Source organism: Cimex lectularius, unplaced genomic scaffold, assembly GCF_000648675.2.
Source record: "Cimex lectularius strain Harlan isolate CLEC.00 unplaced genomic scaffold, Clec_2.1 scaffold99, whole genome shotgun sequence".
NCBI classification, from domain to species: Eukaryota; Metazoa; Arthropoda; class Insecta; order Hemiptera; family Cimicidae; genus Cimex; species Cimex lectularius.
In genome coordinates this window covers 419,907-437,513 of record NW_019392713.1, presented here as the reverse complement: position 1 = coordinate 437,513, position 17,607 = coordinate 419,907, and the positions used below count along the sequence as shown (strand labels likewise).

At 36.7% G+C, this 17,607-nt stretch overlaps 1 protein-coding gene across 3 annotated transcripts in view; it reads right to left on the bottom strand.

Moving 5' to 3' along the window:
* Positions 1-768: 768 nt before the first annotated feature.
* The window catches only part of LOC106673069 (M-phase inducer phosphatase-like), a 124,416-nt gene continuing 107,577 nt past the window's right edge, over positions 769-17,607 (bottom strand). The window contains exons 1-4 of one of the 3 annotated variants that reach the window (XM_014405009.2): positions 5,293-5,401; positions 2,136-2,872; positions 1,716-2,055; positions 769-1,272 (exon numbers count right to left, since the gene is read on the bottom strand). In XM_014405009.2, the coding sequence (XP_014260495.1) occupies positions 1,014-1,272; positions 1,716-2,055; positions 2,136-2,872; positions 5,293-5,375 (1,419 nt within the window). In that variant the 5' untranslated portion in view covers positions 5,376-5,401 and the 3' untranslated portion in view covers positions 769-1,013. Of the gene's footprint in view, positions 1,273-1,715; positions 2,056-2,135; positions 2,873-3,215; positions 3,511-5,292; positions 5,402-17,607 lie in introns of those variants that run through there. The other 2 variants (XM_014405010.2, XM_014405008.2) reach the window with 2 other exon arrangements.

The following is a 17,607-nucleotide window of genomic DNA, read 5'->3' as shown; positions in this document are numbered from 1 at the left end:
ATATCTGTCAAAGAAAATCAGACTATGGGTCTGTTTACAAAACAGTCATGTTTTATGTAATGAAAAAAGAATTCATTCACTTTTTGTATAATACAAGTGAAAAGTTTTATATTATGAGAAAGGCAGGTATTTCAACTACCACAATTATTGCCCTATTTTTCCTCTTTCAAAATTTTCAACCTAAATAATTCCAATCGCGCTAGGACATTTTATAGTAGAAAATCACGATTATTCAGCACCACAATCAGTAAAAAAAATTTCTAAAAATAAAACAAACTTTTAAAAAATTTTAATATTCAACATTTTATTTATATTTTTACATCTTAAGAACAATTTTTTTACATTTTATTAAATTTTTATTTACTCTATTTTTACAAATTAAGTCTCTTTTTATATTGGTTTAAAAAATAAAAAATAAACAGTTTAAAAACTGAAATTTAAAAATCAATTTCGAGTTTACAAATTGATTTCATGTTTTCCGTGTGGGGATGGGGTGATGAAAATATAAAAAGGAAATGTCATTAATCACAGTAAATAAACATAATTGTACAAGTGTTTATAATTATAAGGTGTGACATTTAAATTAAAGTACCAGTGAATAAAAAATAGGAATTTCAATTGCAAATGATAAAATTATATCAGTGTAAGTATAAATATTAGATGAAATTTTGAAATTAAATTACTTATAAATAGAAATATATTTATTTTTCAGCTGTGGATAGCTGACACTTACTCATAATAAATATAAAAGCGTAAAATAAAGCAATAACAATTTTCTAATGTTTTTCTTTTCAAAAAATATTTAAAAAAGAACATAGAAAACCGATGAGGTTTTCCATTAACATTTTAACGGGTTTGCTAAAAACCTCAAATAGTTATTGCGGATGAGGTAACATTGATTGCAACTTGTTTGGGAAGGGGTGGGTGACCAATCGGCTAAAATTGCAAGGGCTTTCTCAAGGGGGAGAGTCTAGCACGACTAGAAAAACAGCAATTGAAGCCTCCACTTTCGTTCAGAAGCCCAGTCTGGCCAGCGAGCGTATCGTGTGTTTCTTGTGACTCCCCGGCGCCCACGATTTGGACTTGGCCTTAAAGTGCTTGAACTCCGTCTGATGAGCTGGGTCTTGCATCGTCCTGTAAGACCGTGGCTCACACATTTCATTGTAATGCCTGTAGAACTCCGAGTAGCCACCATGCAGCAAATACATCTCAGGGTAGTGCAAGTTAGGGTAATCGTTACCGGCCCTGTCCTCTTTCCTAAGAAAGCGAGACCTACAAATACATACAACATCACAATTTTGCTTATACAATTAAATATCTTTTTAGTATTTTTTATTGTCAGATAACTTGAAATTAATCACAGCTAATTTCATTGGATTGGCTCTATTTATTCATCACTTTAAACACAGTTCAGACAATATGCAATTAATTGTGATCAACAGTAATAACTTATTCTCTCCAATTTGCCTTGTCATGATTGAACAAATTTGTCTAAATAAACATACTGTATTATACGATTTTATATGAGACAGAGGTGAAGAAAAGTGCTTACATAACAAATCTAAAATTAGTGTTAAATTGATTAGTATGTATACTTTTTAAATTAAAATTTACATACTACATACATTACATTTGTCATCTATATTGTCTTTACTGTATAGATTGTAAATTTAAATTAATAGATTTTTGATTATAAATAAAAAGAGTACACTTACAGAAAAGGTCCTCTCTCTGAGGAGAATTCACAATGGAAAACAAGTATATCTCGTTTTGTAGTCTGTGACGTCTCCCTTGGTTTTTCTTTACATTGCAGCAATTCTTTGGAGATATGATCACAGGTGTACAGGTTAATGGCGCCTTTGATGTGGCCACCTTCATACTCGTAGGGGTATCTGCAGTCTATAATTTTGAAGGAGGCGACAGTGTCTTCGTACTTGCCATTTATGAGATGAGCCAGTGTCTCACACGTGATCGACTTGAGATCCTGGTGTTTTCCCGGAGTGAGTGGTAAGGCAAAGGGTTTGGAAAAATTTCCGATAAGATCTTCTTGAGTGGCTGTAAATTCAATTTTTATGTTGAAAGAATAAATAACAAAAGCATTACACTTATAAATATTTATAAAATGAAATACTTACATCTTTGCAGTGCCATTTTGATGTTTAGCTCATTTTCTGACTTTCTTCTGTCCACAAGTTCACTCTTTTCAGGTTCAGGTGCTGCATACTTCCAGAAACCATACTCGAAGAGAGTTCCTTTGTTTTCTGGAATGTCTTCTTTCTGGGATTTTAACCTTTTCAAACGAAGCTTTTGTGGAGAGGTTTCATATTTGGAAAAATCTGATAGTGGCCTTTTAATTTCATCTCGCATGGAAACTGCACGTACTTTCCTCTTAGGTGTATTGCCGTCCCCCAGTTGTTTTCTAGGACTGTACTCGCTGAGTATCCTACCGTTGAGGAGAATCCCCATCCCTTCTGGCAGCCCCGTATTCTCCTCTTGGTCTGCTTCTGGCAGCACAGAGGCATTATCAAAAAAACAATCATCGTAAGAATTTGAATTATCAGATGACGTCGACGAAAACGAATAAAACTGAAAATTCCTCCTCGGAGACTCCATACTGTTCAACCTTTTTGGAGCGAATCCACAAGGTTCAGCAAACTTGAAACCTTGGGAATCATCGCTCGAGAAGGACATCGCACAGCCGCTATCCTGCGAGTTGGCGTCGTGGTCATCCAACGGTGTTCTCGACTGACACCTGTTACTCACATTGCACGGCGGAGAAGGAGGATTGTTTTCATCCGGGACGAGTTGAAGCCTCCTCGAAACAGGACGGATACTCGGCGGAGTGCTAACCCTCAGTCCACTCGACAATAGCCTGCAACAATAGCTACTGGTTACAACCGATAACTATTTTAGTCAATTATTAAAACATCCCAAACAACTCTGAGATGTTAGGTTATTATGTACATGATAAATGAAAGAATGACCTAGTTAGTGTTTATGGATTTCAGGATTTTGAAATTGTGGAACATCATATGATAGGTAATCAAAACCCTACTCCTCTTTCAAAAATTCACTTCAATATGATGATAAAAATATACAGTTTCGAAACATAAATCGTTAAAAACAATTCAAATGGGGTAGATAATTAAAATCGCTAGCAATTAAACGTTCGGACTGTTAATATAATTCTAGAAGTAAGGCAAAAGGAAACTCACATTTCGGGAAAATAAACATCCTGGATGAACATTTTGCCGGTTGAATCAGACTAGCACAGAGGATGTTGGTAGCTGGGCAGTCGAGGGCACACAGACCAACAAAAGATGAGGGCTGAACCATCGCCCCTCCAACCCCCCGCAAAGGGCTCGACCCGTTCCCGCCCGAACTACACCCCTTGAGGGCATCCACAGGCACAGAGGGAAAATGCAAAGGCATCTGCCAATCTGGCGGCCCTTCACTTTTCACTTTCGCCCTTTGTGCCGTTTTCGTCGAGTCAGGTGGATTTTTTTATCCCGGAAATTGAATATTGAAACGGTGCGTCACACGTCGTACGGCGTTAAAATCACCACACAAAATATCACGCTTTAAAAAGACCAGGTTTTAAAAAGCACAGGGAAAAGACACAAATGTATGAATGTGCCACTGCCCGATAAATACCAATACGAAACTTCTTAAGCAGCTCATACATATATTATCTTCGTGTGATCGTTTCAAAAGAGGTCTTCGTTCTTTATTTTTGTTTTTAGAAAAAATTTAGTAAAAGAAAGTTAAAAAAAGTACCCCTGGAAAAGAAATAGTAGTGCCTGATTGAAAATGGACTTTTGTTCCAATGATCAATCACATCCTTACATGCTCGATTTTAGGATTCAACAATCCTTTCTTCAACAAAAAGACAATCTGCTAAACTTATTATTATTTACTGTAGGGGTGGATGGAACCAACGAAATTCGCCTTTTTTTTCTTGATACCGATTGGTTGGTCTTCCACAGTATATGCCATCTTTATCAATCATTTCAAATGTCAACAGCAGTCTAAAAAAACGCGTCGAATCGACAAAACTTTCTACAATTTCAAAAGAGAGCTGAGGCTTGATTTCTGGAAATTCTCCAGGGAAGGCTCCAGTCGACTAGGACGCCCGCCTTTCATCGGGAAAGGTCGCCGACCCAATCCCCCCCTCTCAGCATACGGCCAAAGCCATTCGTAATCTTACACATACGCGCGCATCATACAAACAATTGAAATCAGAATATTGAGATCCAGTACGTTATATACAAAGTGTAATAAATCGTAAAATAGAATGAAAACATCTTGTCGATCTGAACGACTAAGAGAAAAAGCTGATAACCGCAGTCTTAGAAATAATTGAGGTGGGATGAGTATGTCGATTCACTTTTTGTGAAGTATGGTACTACTCACAATTTCGAGCATTAAATGCTTATCATCAGGTTGAAGAATTACAAGAGTAATTATACATTACAATGATTGCTAACAATTTTGTGAGTAGAACCATTCTTTACAAGTGGACTACAGTATTTGGACGAAAACCGTTTTTTCCTAACTCGGTCCATCATCAATCGATGAATTTTAACATGATAAACAAAGAACTTATGTCAAACTGTTTTTCTTAAGCAAAGAATTTACAAACGAGAAGCAACTATCCAAATATGTACATATATCGACTTCGGTATAGATATCGTTATTTCTTAAAACTTTTAATTAATTATACTTTTTATCTAAGGTCTTGGTTGAAATAAAAAAATTAGCGTCACGAGGAGGATTCGAACCTACGACCTTCCGCTCAATACGACAACTTGAGCTATCGTGACTTCGATCCACTCGGACACCAACTTCTCATCTCAATCAAGACTTTGATGTCCCTTTTTTGCTATAATTTCAAATACTGTGTGAACAGGATTTCTTAAAATTCTGTAAATTGGCCAAGTTTTGACTACACGTATCACTTTGAAAGAGGAATGCATAAGCATTTTTACATACAGCAGTCAGGTCAAGTCATGCAGCGTTCAACACGCTACTAACTACATTATTAAAAGCTATCGGGTTTAAATAAAAAAATTAGAACACCCGCTATATGCCACATTAAGCGTTAAATTCGCGATTTTTGGAAAGGGCAACCGGCTAAACTACACACTGGAGAAATTCATAAAAAATTATCAGAGATAATACTATAGAAGGCATTCGACAGATTGCGTTAGTGCCGCGGAGTGGTGACGAGGATGAAAACGGAGGATGACGACGATTTATCGGTTTTGCGTGGAAACGGGATTTTGCTCTGACCTGGTGCAGGCGAAAACGTCCACAGGCGATTCCATGTCCAGGGCCGACGACGCGATCTTCGGAGACGTCATCGACGAAGGCATCAGGCGGAGCACAGTTAGAGACTGGCTGGAGAAAGGGCGGCCGGGGGGTTCTATAGAGGCGCCCCACTCCGTAGAATCCCCACTCCGGCTCCCGCGACGCGCCACCACCGACACTCACCACCATTAGGGGTGATTGAAGGAAGAAGGAGCCCTTCTGGGGTGCCGGCAGGTATTTCGCCCCGAGAGCCCGACGGAACGGGGTGAACCCCTTTTTTCGGGCTCAAACTTCGACTGATCTTTCTCGTTTATTTGTACACGATGTTTTATCGCAACGGACATCCTGAAGGCTGACGGTCTGCCTATCCTCGCCGATTTGGTGGGTCATATGGGTGTCGGTTTCTTTTTCTTAAGGTGCCTCCAGACATGCGAGATTTGCCGAATGCCAAGCAAAGGTTCGCTGAATCCCGACTAGTGGGAAGGATACTCGGTTATACGCCGGGCAACAATAATTGTCGATTTTCTTGTACGCTATTCGTGAAGTAGCCACTCAAAGTATTCACACAATCGGGAATCCACAGTTATTATTTACTTCTATTTATTTCTTAATAATAAAATATTACTAACTAGTATAGTATCGAAAGAACAACGTTATTTATGTTCCCAATTTAACAGTCTTGGGCGTTCCTCGATCTGAACCAAAAATTTGGAACGCTTTTCTTCCTAAGTACAAAAATCGGCATGAGGTTTTCTATGCGTGGAAACGGATCGAAAGTAAGATGAGGTGGGGCAAAAGTACTCTGTGACTGAGTTTCTAGCCACTACATAAAACGGTTACTACAGCTTCACTGATTTCCATTACGATTGTTAGTAAGTTAGTAGTAAGGCATGCTTGTAATCGTAGGCACGCTATTTGGTAATTGCTAAGACGAGCATCTCGAGACTTTGCAAATGTTCGGCGCGCATGTCTGGATCCAGCTTTACAATACGACAAAAAATTTACACACCAATGAAAATGCCGAAATGCGCCTTACAGACCAAAATGATTCGAAAAGCTAATGGGGTTTTCACCCCACGAGGAAATCATACTATTTAAATGAAACTTTAGTTTAGAATATAGATTTTACATAGTTTAGTTTTGCCAGCCGCGTTGTGTTGAATAAATCGTTTAAGGGGGTTGATTGACCACTTTTATACACGACATCGAAAAAAAATAGGAATACTTAAGGACATTATAGTTGGTTGTAGGACTTTCTACCACACAAAAAATTCGAGTAGACGCGAAGGACGCAATCAAACATCCAGCAAAAATTTGAGCAATTTAATATTAAGCCTGTTCGAAAGGGGAGAATTTCAAACTTTGCATTTTTGTTACTGACTGACTCAATGATCATCAAAATTATAATGCACTTCCCGAATAGCTAAAAACGTGAAATCCGGTAAAAGGGTAGGGTTTATATAGCAAGTAAAGGGAAAAATCTGAAAATTGCAAGTTTTCCAAAATTAAAGTCGTTTTAAGGGATGAGGGGGTAGTCTCATCATCAAAATTATAAGGCATATAAGTGGAAATGTGATATTTGCTACAAATATAGTTCTTATATTATAAGTAAAGGTAAGAATCTGAAAATTGCGATTTTCTCAAAATTAGTGCCACTTTAATTAAATTGTCGTATAAGGCACTTCCCGTATAGGTAGAACGGTGAAATTTGGTAGTACGATAGGGCTTATATTGTAATTAAATGGAAAAATCTGAATACGGAAATTTTCTCAAATTAGTGTCGCTTTAGGGATGGCCGGATGGGGTTAGTCTCATCATCAAAGTTACCAGCCGCATAGGTAGAAAGGTGATATTTGGTACTGTAAGTTTGGTACTGTAAAGGGAACAATCTGAAAATTGCAAATTTCTTAAAACTTGTCCCGCTTTAAGGTAGTTCTAAATTCGGGAAGAAGTCACGCGCATGCATCGATTTAATAAAAATTACGGTTCAGGCGTTGACACGACGCTCATCACAGTAAGTTAAAGGTTCCCGGGTTCAAATCCAGCGGCCCTGCATTTGAACCCGACATACTTACAAATGGGCTTTTTTCAAAAACACCGGCACCCCGAGGTAAATGATATGATAGGATATGACATGACCACTACTGTTGCGATCCCTCGTAAAAAAAATCTTTCATTTCAATATTTTACGTTCAAATTTTTGCGCGTTCAATTGCTCGATTTGAACGGGTGGTTTTGGTGACCCCAAACGGCCCATGTGAGTGAATATATTTTTTTTATAAATCATATTTAATGAAAACGAAAAATATAAATAATAAATTTTAGACACGTCCATGATCTGGGCCAGCTGATTAAACGAAAACACCTATTTATTAAGAAACTAAATGTTTAAAAATCCTTCTCCTTAATTCTAACTTGACAACACTGGCTTAGTAAACAGGCCTCAGTTTATTTCGACCTTAGAATTGACGTTAACTTGTTCGTATTTGATTTTAGTGTCTTTAGCAAGACGACGTCCACGATGCTGAAGAGAACAAAAATGTATACAACAAAACCCTAACCGTGAAAAGGGGTTTCTGAATGAGCAATGAGGAGTCTGGACTTTTTTTTTCTTTTCGTGTGAGTTCTTTACCTTCCCTTCACCCACCTTTCCAGTGTGAGCAAACATGGGCCTGATGTTTTAATCCTTATTCAGAAACTCGCCAAGAATTAACAATTAAAAATAATAGCAGTGTTGCTCATAAAAGTAGTAGTGATGTTAGGTTGGCCACAATACAGATATCCCCACTTTGATAGGTTGACATTTTTACTTTTTTGGGAAGGAGTCTGGAAATTTTATCTATTCTTATGAGTCTTCTCTGGACTTGGCCACAGTGTACATATCATTACATTGGTAGGTAATTTTTTTTGAGAGAGAGTAAGAGAGAGGATCTGGAACTGATTTTAAATTTATAAGGTAAACTTTATTTAACATTTCTGTCAAATACAGTTTCGCTAACTTTACACCACTACAATACAACATGACACTTGCTATGAGGGATCAGCCCATTGGCTGTCCTCAAAATCTGTATTCATAATAAATAGTAATCAAACAATACGATATATGGTTTTTTTAAAAATTTTGTAACGTTCATGACAATCTGCCAATGCAGCACTGAAAATGGTGTGTTTCGTCACTCCAGCTGAACTTCATACCGTAGGGAATCGCTGATGTTTCCGTTTTAGTCTTCACTGCTGTTTTGGAGGGGGTATGTTATTGGCTGCTGCTCTTGGGGTCGTGTTTTCATGCGTGCACATTAAATCGTGGAGTTTTTGATAGCGTTCTTTTATGATATCAGCAAGTGATGGTATTTCAAGATCCTTGTGCAGTATGGCATTTCTTACATATCAGGGGGCGCCTGTTATTATGCGGAGCACTCGACTTTGAATTGTTTGTATCCTTTGGATAGGGTCCGTGACGCAGAACCCCAGATCTCACATCCATATGCTCATATTGGGCGTTTAACTACAATATGTATCAGGCGCTTTAAGTGAAGTGGTAGTTTTGAATTTTCAGAAATAAGGAACTTTAATTGCTTTATCCGATATCTAAGTTTTTTGATTGTTTGATCAATATGCGGGGCCCACGTCAGCTTCTCATCAAGGTTATCAGCTGGTTGATCGATGAAAAATAATGTTCTAATACGAAATGTTTTAAATCAAATTAACTAAATCAAAACGTTTCGTTAAGAACATATTTCCTATTTGTCCTAATAACGTTTACTTCCATCGGTTTATTTAGTGCGGTGGTATGTACATTCAATGCACTCTTTATTTGTCGTGCTGTACAGTGAGTCCCGTGACGTTTGTGTAAAGGACGTTCAACTTTGTTCTGGATGTGGAAATGTGTATTTGGTTTATTACAAATATCAAAGTAAATTTTCCAGATCGTTCAAAAACTTTCGAGCCGATAGAATCTGTGTAACTATTGGATTGTCCGGAAAATATGGTTATGAAATAAAAACAAATAAATTATTTTAAGCATTTTTAATTAATTAAAATACCCTCCATCACTCTCTCAATACTTCTCCAAACGTGATGGCAACTTCACTATATCCTCCAAATTGAATTCTGAGTGTTTATTTATTTTTATTTATGATTATTATTTATTTTTTTACGAGGGTTCGCAACATCAGAGGTTATATCAGCCCTCGGGGTGCCGGTGTTTTTGAAAAAAGTATGTCCGATGTCGGCGGCCCTGCATTCGAACCCGGGACTTCTATCTTACAGTGATGAGCGCTAACTAAGAAATAAACCACCAAACTCATTCATTAATAAAAATAAAAAAATAAAACAAAGGCTCACTGGCGTTGAAAAAAAGATATGATGCGAAGTCGACAAACTGTAGCCTGAGAAGACGATGAATTCAGTCAATGGCTCAATTCCGCAAATTTCTTCCAATCAAGAATCTTCCGACCTCAGGAAACATCTGAGTGAGACTGCCCGTGGTTCTCTCCATTCCCGACGTGTTCGGCGCTTCAACCAATCAGATTGATATGACAATTTTTGATGCTCAATGCATTATAAGGGGTAATTGAAAGAAAACATGAAAACTGCATTATTTTCCTTATTACCTACTATAATAAATTGTAGCTTCCTCATTGGTAATGCTCGGTTGCCTGGTCGCTTCGATCTAGTTTCAGTTAAGTATTTGTTCCCTTAGTTTAAAGTTATTTTCCATCTGTAACCATTCCTTTTTCTTTCTCATTTATATGCATTATTTTTTTTATATATATTCTGCTCAGCCCAGGCAGGCGGTTTATTACGATGTGGTATAGTGGAATGTATATAGTATATATACATAATATAATATAAATATTATTATACAATGTCCCTTATTGCTTATATAAACAAAGGTTCCACAATAAAATGAAGAAAAAAAAATGAAAATTTGAAGGCGCTACGGCTCGATGGAAAAACAAAGCCTACATTTTAATGTTTGAGATGAAACTATTCGCACTGATTTCACACAAAAATAATTATATTTTATTACAATAAAGATAAATGATTATTTGGAGATCGTGAGTTGCGGTCTGGTGTAACGTAGGTTTTTAGAAAAACATTTTCTTTATCGTGCCAACGTTTCGATCTTTATTTAGATCATCTTCAGGGCTCAAAGTGTTTGTTTTCTGGTAGATGTGTCATTCTTGTGTGTCGTGTTGAGTGTGCCAAATAAAGACACCACACAATAAAGATAATGTTTTAAGGGCAGATTATTCAATCAGGAATTCAGAACGGAAGTGGCTGGTTACTTTCCGAGTAATCCATATTGGCTTTATACGATGTTTCGAACATTGCGGCTAGTTCGGGTTGTGTCTATTATGACCCACAAGTAAATCCGGTCAAGCGTTTTCTTACGGATAAAAAGCATCGATTTTCACTTGCGAACTAGTCGCCATATGAGAAGCGTTGAAATACCTACAAGAGCCAAAACCGGTTTGTGTTGGAAACACACGAGCAGTAACGTCAACAACCACTTAATCTGAGAAATTAAAACATTGACAAAAATCGCTCAAGAAAAGTATGAGAGTGGAATTCATGTGGATTCCGGCGCACTGTGGGATGTTAGGTAATGAAAAGGTGGACCTGCTTGCGAAGGAGGCTGCATCAAGTGGAAGAAATGTATGCATTACGCTCCCATATTCTGATTTGTACAGTGTAGCGAAAACACGGAATATGGATGGATGGCAACGTTGGTATGGGGAAATAGGAAAGTGTTCGGTTTATAAAGGGATGTTCCCCGACGTATCATTGTAAGCTTGGTTTTCAGGAAGTAGTGTTAATAAAAAAACGTGCAGGAGTCAGTAGGTTAAAATCTAACCACGGAATATGTAAAGCATATCTTTAAAAAAAAAATCAATTTATACTACAATAATATACTCAGGAGCGGGTAGAAATGTTCCAGGAAGAAAAATCAAAGATTAACAATAAGCCGGTAGAATACGACACTACATTGAAGTCGCAATCAGTGAAGGTGTACGGCACAATCGTTAACTTTTTAGAAAAAATAAATAAAAGAATATAAAAATTATATATAAAAAATTTGAATTGATATGGCTGGGGTATACAACTCATGCCAAAAAAGAAGATTATAACAGGAAAAATGTAAATGACAAAATATTCGTAGTGCTAATTAAAGCATCTTGAACTTGCAGAATAACTTACAAAAAGTCAATATTTGTTTATGTATGTGTCATTGCGGAAAAGTACAGTTAAAACTCTATTCATTTAAAAACTAACAAAGTCAAAAAAGGAAAAACTCAACAATCTAGAGTAATCGTTAACTCCTAGAAAATTAAATATTGTATAAGCGAGGGGGTGTAAATAATGGGTTTGAATCTCGATCGGTACAGCTGGGCGACGTGTGACTTCTTGTCCGATTGTTCTCGGCTTTTCTTACTCCCACAGAATCTGCTCGGCGTCCTTTCTGAAAAGTAGAGGAGTGCCCATTAGGGCTGAAGGGACAAGTACGTTATTTAACCAAAGGGAACCGAGCATTTAAGGGGGTGCCGCTGAGCGGCGACATATGCTCGCTATCAGAGGGGTGATAGCACATCTGGCACTCACGATATCAAGGGCCCGCTCCTTCTAATCAATATTACAACTATTTGCACCAGCTCTTGGTTCGGAGAAGGAAAACGAGGAGCTGTAACAATCGACGAATCTCAGACGGACGGTTCTGCCATTGAAAGACCTATGAACCTACGAACCTATGATAAATTAAGTCTTTTTTAAGCACTATACTCTCTAATTGGTCTACACTAATTTTGACGGATTTGATAGAAAAATGTTAAAATTTTGATCCTTATCGCTCGGCTTCGATTTTGGTTGGCCTTACTCAAGACAATGAATAAGACGGGAGAGTGCGTTTTCAAGGTATAGTACTGGCAACAATATTTTAAATTTTCTCTCCAATCGTCAAAACTTTATAAAAATGAGGTTTCTTCTCCCTATATGCGCGTTAAAAAGTTCATTACCGCTGCCTCGAACTTTTGTCGACAATTGTTCAATTATACATTATTTTATATCAAACCGTAGATTGCCCATAAAAACTAATTTGCAAATTGAAGAATTCATGTTATGATATTAATACAGGGTGATTCACTACTCATACGACAAAGTTCGTCAGGGATCGTTTTCAAAGTTCTCCTCAAATGGAGCAAAATATCTGTATGAACCATGGTCCAATATTCAACCCTTTCGCAGATATTCAACTACCTACTATTTTCGTCATAAATCCACTCATTGCTCTTGAACTATTCGTTTTTGGGGAAATCCAAAAAAAACCATTGAAAAGAGAGAAAAATTTCTTTACGACGGCACTTTTCTAGAAATTTCAATTTAATTTTTGATTAAAAAACACACTAAATATTTCAAAAAGTGCTGAATTTAAAATTTGTCAAAAACTAAATTTACAACCTTGTTCGAAAAATTAACGGTAGAGATTGACAAATTTCATTACTTCTTCGTTTAATAAACGTTCAAGCCGTATATCTTTTTCTTTAATTACATCCAACCAAAAGACAGAAATGGGAAAAAAGTAGAGACTAAGGAACTAAAAGGGGAGGGTTAATCTAGTAATTCAACTTTTTGTCCTGGACATAATTTAGTTCCCAACTTCATTTAATAAAAAAGCACAAAAAGAAGGGAAAAAAAACAGACAATTAACATAGCGAACAACCAAACCAAAAAAATATCTACACTAAATAGGGACAAAAAAAGAAGATAATGCTTAAGTTGATAGAAGTGTGCCTTCTTAAAGGGAATTTAACGAACTTTTCAATTATTTTTTTTATATTTCCCCAAAAATTAATAGTTTAAGAGCTACTAGTAGATTTATGACGAAAACTTTAGATAAAAAACATAAAATGCTGAATGTCTACGAATTTACCCTTTTTTTACCAAAATTTAAATTGAAAGGGTGCCATCTTAAAGAAATTTTACTCTCTTTTAAATATGTAGTGTTTAGTGACCATGATTATTTGGAGATCGTGAGATGCGGTCTGGCCGTTAGACCACATCTCACGATCTCCAAATAATCTCTTTTCAATGGTTTTCTTTATTTACCCAAAAAAAGAACAGTTCAAGAGCTACGAATAGATTTCTGATGAAAACAGTAGATAGTTTAAAAAAAAGTTGAAAATCTGCGAAAGATGTGTGGTGTTTAATGACCGTTAGTTAATGATTATTTGGTGATCTTGAGATGCGATCTGGTGTGACGTAGTTTTAGAAAAACATTTTCTTTACCGTGCCACCGTTTCGATCTTTATTGAGATGATGAATGAATAATGAAAGATCGAAACGTTGGCACGATAAAGAAAATGTTTTTCTAAACCTGTCACACCAGACCGCATCTCAATATCTCCAAATAATCATCTGCGAAAAAGTTGAGAATCAGACCGTGGTTCATACAAACTTTTTTGTTGCATTCGAGGTGTAAAAGCACGTAACGAACTTTGTCGTACGAGAAGTGAATCACCCTGTATAATCAAACAGTTGGAAAGCCGAGCGGTGCCCATTACTCGGTAAAGCGTCTTGGTATTTCATTCGGGTTTATGAACTTCTGCCTGGATGCCTTTGTAAATCCTATCTTCCAAACGATAAATACTTCAAAAGGGGCCAACAATAAATGCCAAAAGTAAAGGGCAGAGCCGTTTTCACATCCAGGTACTTTAAAAAAACTATATTTGATTAATGATATCTTTAGCTGGTGTGGAACAAGGGAAAAATTGGTATTCCTGACCGAAAACCTTTTATTGGATGTACCCCATGATGGTGAGACCTACTCTCAAGCGCCAAAGCCTGGGCCGATAAAGGAAACAAATAACAAAACGAAGAGAACTTACACAAAAAAAAAGATGATATGATCAGGATGTTTGAGTTTAATCAAAATTTCCAAATAAACTTAGGTACCAAAAAAAATGAAAAAGAGATAAAAACACCTCCTTTAAGAATGGCACCATCTACTGGTACACAGAGGGATCTAAATCGCAAAAACATATGGGGCAGTAATGTTCGGTCGTGGAACCAAATACTCTGAACCCATGGGAAAAAACCTAGATGTACCTAATTCAATAGAATTATGTATTTTATCCTACATATTATACAGACAGGAATAAAGAGTACAAAAAACAAGCATATTTCTATCTATCATGTCAGATAGGCAAGCAGCCATCAAACCGCGAAGTTCAACATCATTAGCTCAATGATGGTGCTGAATTGCAAAACTAAACTAAACAAATTAGGTCTCCAAAACAAAGACAGCCTCTGCTCGGTACCAGGACATGTGCGAATAGAAAGCAACGAGAAGGCGGACGCCGTTGCAAGAAAAGGGGCTGTTATACCCATGATAGGACCCGAGCCCTTCTGTGGCACACTTCAGATAGAAGGACGAAAAGAAAATGAGGGAACGATGGAACTCACTCAATGGACACAAACAAATCAAGAAACTTCCTAACAAACTTTGGAAGGAAAAAACAGAAAGCGTTAAAGAAAACGAGAAAAAAACTGCGAATCCTAACAGGTTTCTTAACAGGACACTGCAAACTATGAACATCTGAAGATTGGCATAACCCAACATAGCAATTCAGCGAAGAAGAAGAGGAACCATCAAAACACCTACTAATAAACTGTGGTTAACTAATAAACATCAAATTCCTTGATGAACTCACCGGTGTGCTATAAAATGGATACAAGAGCTCTTCAAGCCGCAGTATAATACATCTACATCTACTATATTTGATTTCCAAAAAAGTCCCTCTAGCAGATTGGCGTATATAAAATTAATAAGATATGAGCGGCGACAGAAGACTGGAAATGAACTACTTTCAGTTGTACTTTCTCCGCCATTTGTTGATGGTTTTCCCGAAGTACTGTTATCCCTATCAATAGCGGGCTTTTAGATCGCCAATGATTCCATGTAATGTTACTTTCAAAGCAGCGGCGTATTTAACCGTAGGTCGTGGGTTCAAATCCCGCTCGCGACACTGACGTTTTTGTCTTAACCAAGACCTTAAATATTAATTGAAAGAAGTAATGATTATTTGGAAATCGTGAGATGCGGTGTGGTGTGACGTAGGTTTCAGAAAAATATTTTCTTTATCGTGCCAACGTTTTGATCTTTATTGAGAACATCTTCAGAACCTGGGATTTATAAAAATTGTTTAAATTTAATAAATACATGTAGGACGTGGAAAAAAGTGAATTTATACAATGCAAAAAAAATTTTTTTATATTCATTCAAAGTATTTCTACTCACTCAGTGTTTGTTTTCTGGGTAAATACGTCGAATGAATATAATTTTTTTTTTCATTGTATAAATTCATTTTTTTCACATCATACATGTATTTATTAAATTTAAACAATGTTTGTAAATCCCAGGCCCTGAAGATGATCTCAATAAAGTTGGCAAGATAAAGAAAATGTTTTTCTGAAGCCTACGTCACAGCAGCCGCATCTCACGATTTCCGAATAATCATAGACTAACGGTCACTAATCACCACACATTCTGAAAGAAGTAACTTGGTCAACTGACCACTAAAACGTAAATGGGTTACTTTCAAAGCAAGAATACAGTAACACAAAAGGAATAATTTTCGGAAATTATGATCCTTAACACCTCCATCCTAAAATGTATGTCAAACTCGAGAATTGAAGGGGAAGGCATCGGAAATTATAGCATATAAAATGGAATTGAGATTTCCTCTTCGAGCATAATAGCGTGTTTAACTTCTAAGTTCAGCAGACCAGGACGATCGGCAATGTGACAAACTATGTAATATGCATATGTATGTAGGTAGATATTCCGTTGGAATACTAACCCCAAAAAAAGAGTTTACAACCCGCCTTTATACTTTCTTTTGTGCGTTTATGAATTAAAAATTAGCAAATTTTTATTTATTTTATTTTTAATAAATTTTAACTAACATCTATACTGAAACATCTATGAATACGCACTTATCGATAAGTTACTTTAAGAGATATCCTCGACGAAGAAATACCATCACAAGGAACTATTTTGATAGAAAATAGGCGAGGTGATTCACTCCATTATAAAGGCATTCTGTATGTATAAATAGCTAGGAGTAGCAAACAAGCTCGTCCACTTGTCTAACCTACATCATATAAATCAGTCTTTCCTCTATAATATAGTTATAGTCGGTCGATCATAGATTGAAAAGATCAGCGATGAGGCAAATTATTTGTAATACATCGTAGAATTGGAACAATTTCGCATTTTTACGAAATATCTCTGAACATTCAGTATTTTGTACGACAAAACAAATTTGAAAAAGTCTGACATTTATAAGTTTAAAATTTCTTCTTCTAAAAACAATTGATGGCTTCTTTTCCGGTCTTTCCCTAAGAAAAGGTTAGGCGAGTGCCGTTACTCTCGTGAGTTTACCTGTAGCTTTTCGCAAAAAGTAAAGCTCTAAACATTGTAAAATTAGCTTTTCCACGAAGGAACTATTCGCAGTATTTATTGTTAATAATAATAATCACAAACAAAAAGAATAACAGTTGGAATTACTTATTTTTCTTGGTATTTCAGAACAGAGATACTGAAGATTTTCACATTTTGCACCTAAACATGACAGTTTTGTTAACTATTACAATTAATTAAGGTTTTTAGTTGAGATGAAAAAAAGTCAATGACACGAGCGGGATTCGAACCCACGATCTTCGGCTAGATACGCCGCTGCTCTACCACTTGAGCTATCGCGACATCGATCCACTCGGACATCAACTTCCTATCTCAACCCCACCTTATGAGTTTTACCTCATTTTTGCCATTTTTCAAATGTTGAGTGGATCGAGGTCACGATAGCTCAAGTGGGAGAGCAGCGGCGTATCTAGCCGAAGATCGTGGGTTCGAATCCCGCTCGTGCCATTAACTTTTTTTCATCTCAACTAAAAACCTTAATTAATTGAAATATATTAATTGGTCAAGCGGGCCACGAAACTAGCGAATTTAATAAGTTAAAATGAAGTATACCTTCATAGCTCAATATCGTGACTTCGATCCGCTCGGGCACTAACTTCCCATCTCAACCTCACCTCTCGAATTTTCCCTCCTTTTTGCCATTTTTGCCATTAATTGGTCACGAAACTGGTGAATGTAAAAGTAATATTAAGGTGTGGTGTTTAGTGACCGTTAGTTAATGATTAATTGGAGATCGTCAGATGCGGTCTGGTGTGACGTGGGTTTTAGAAAAACATTTTCTTTATCGGGCCAACGTTTCGATCTTGATTGAGATC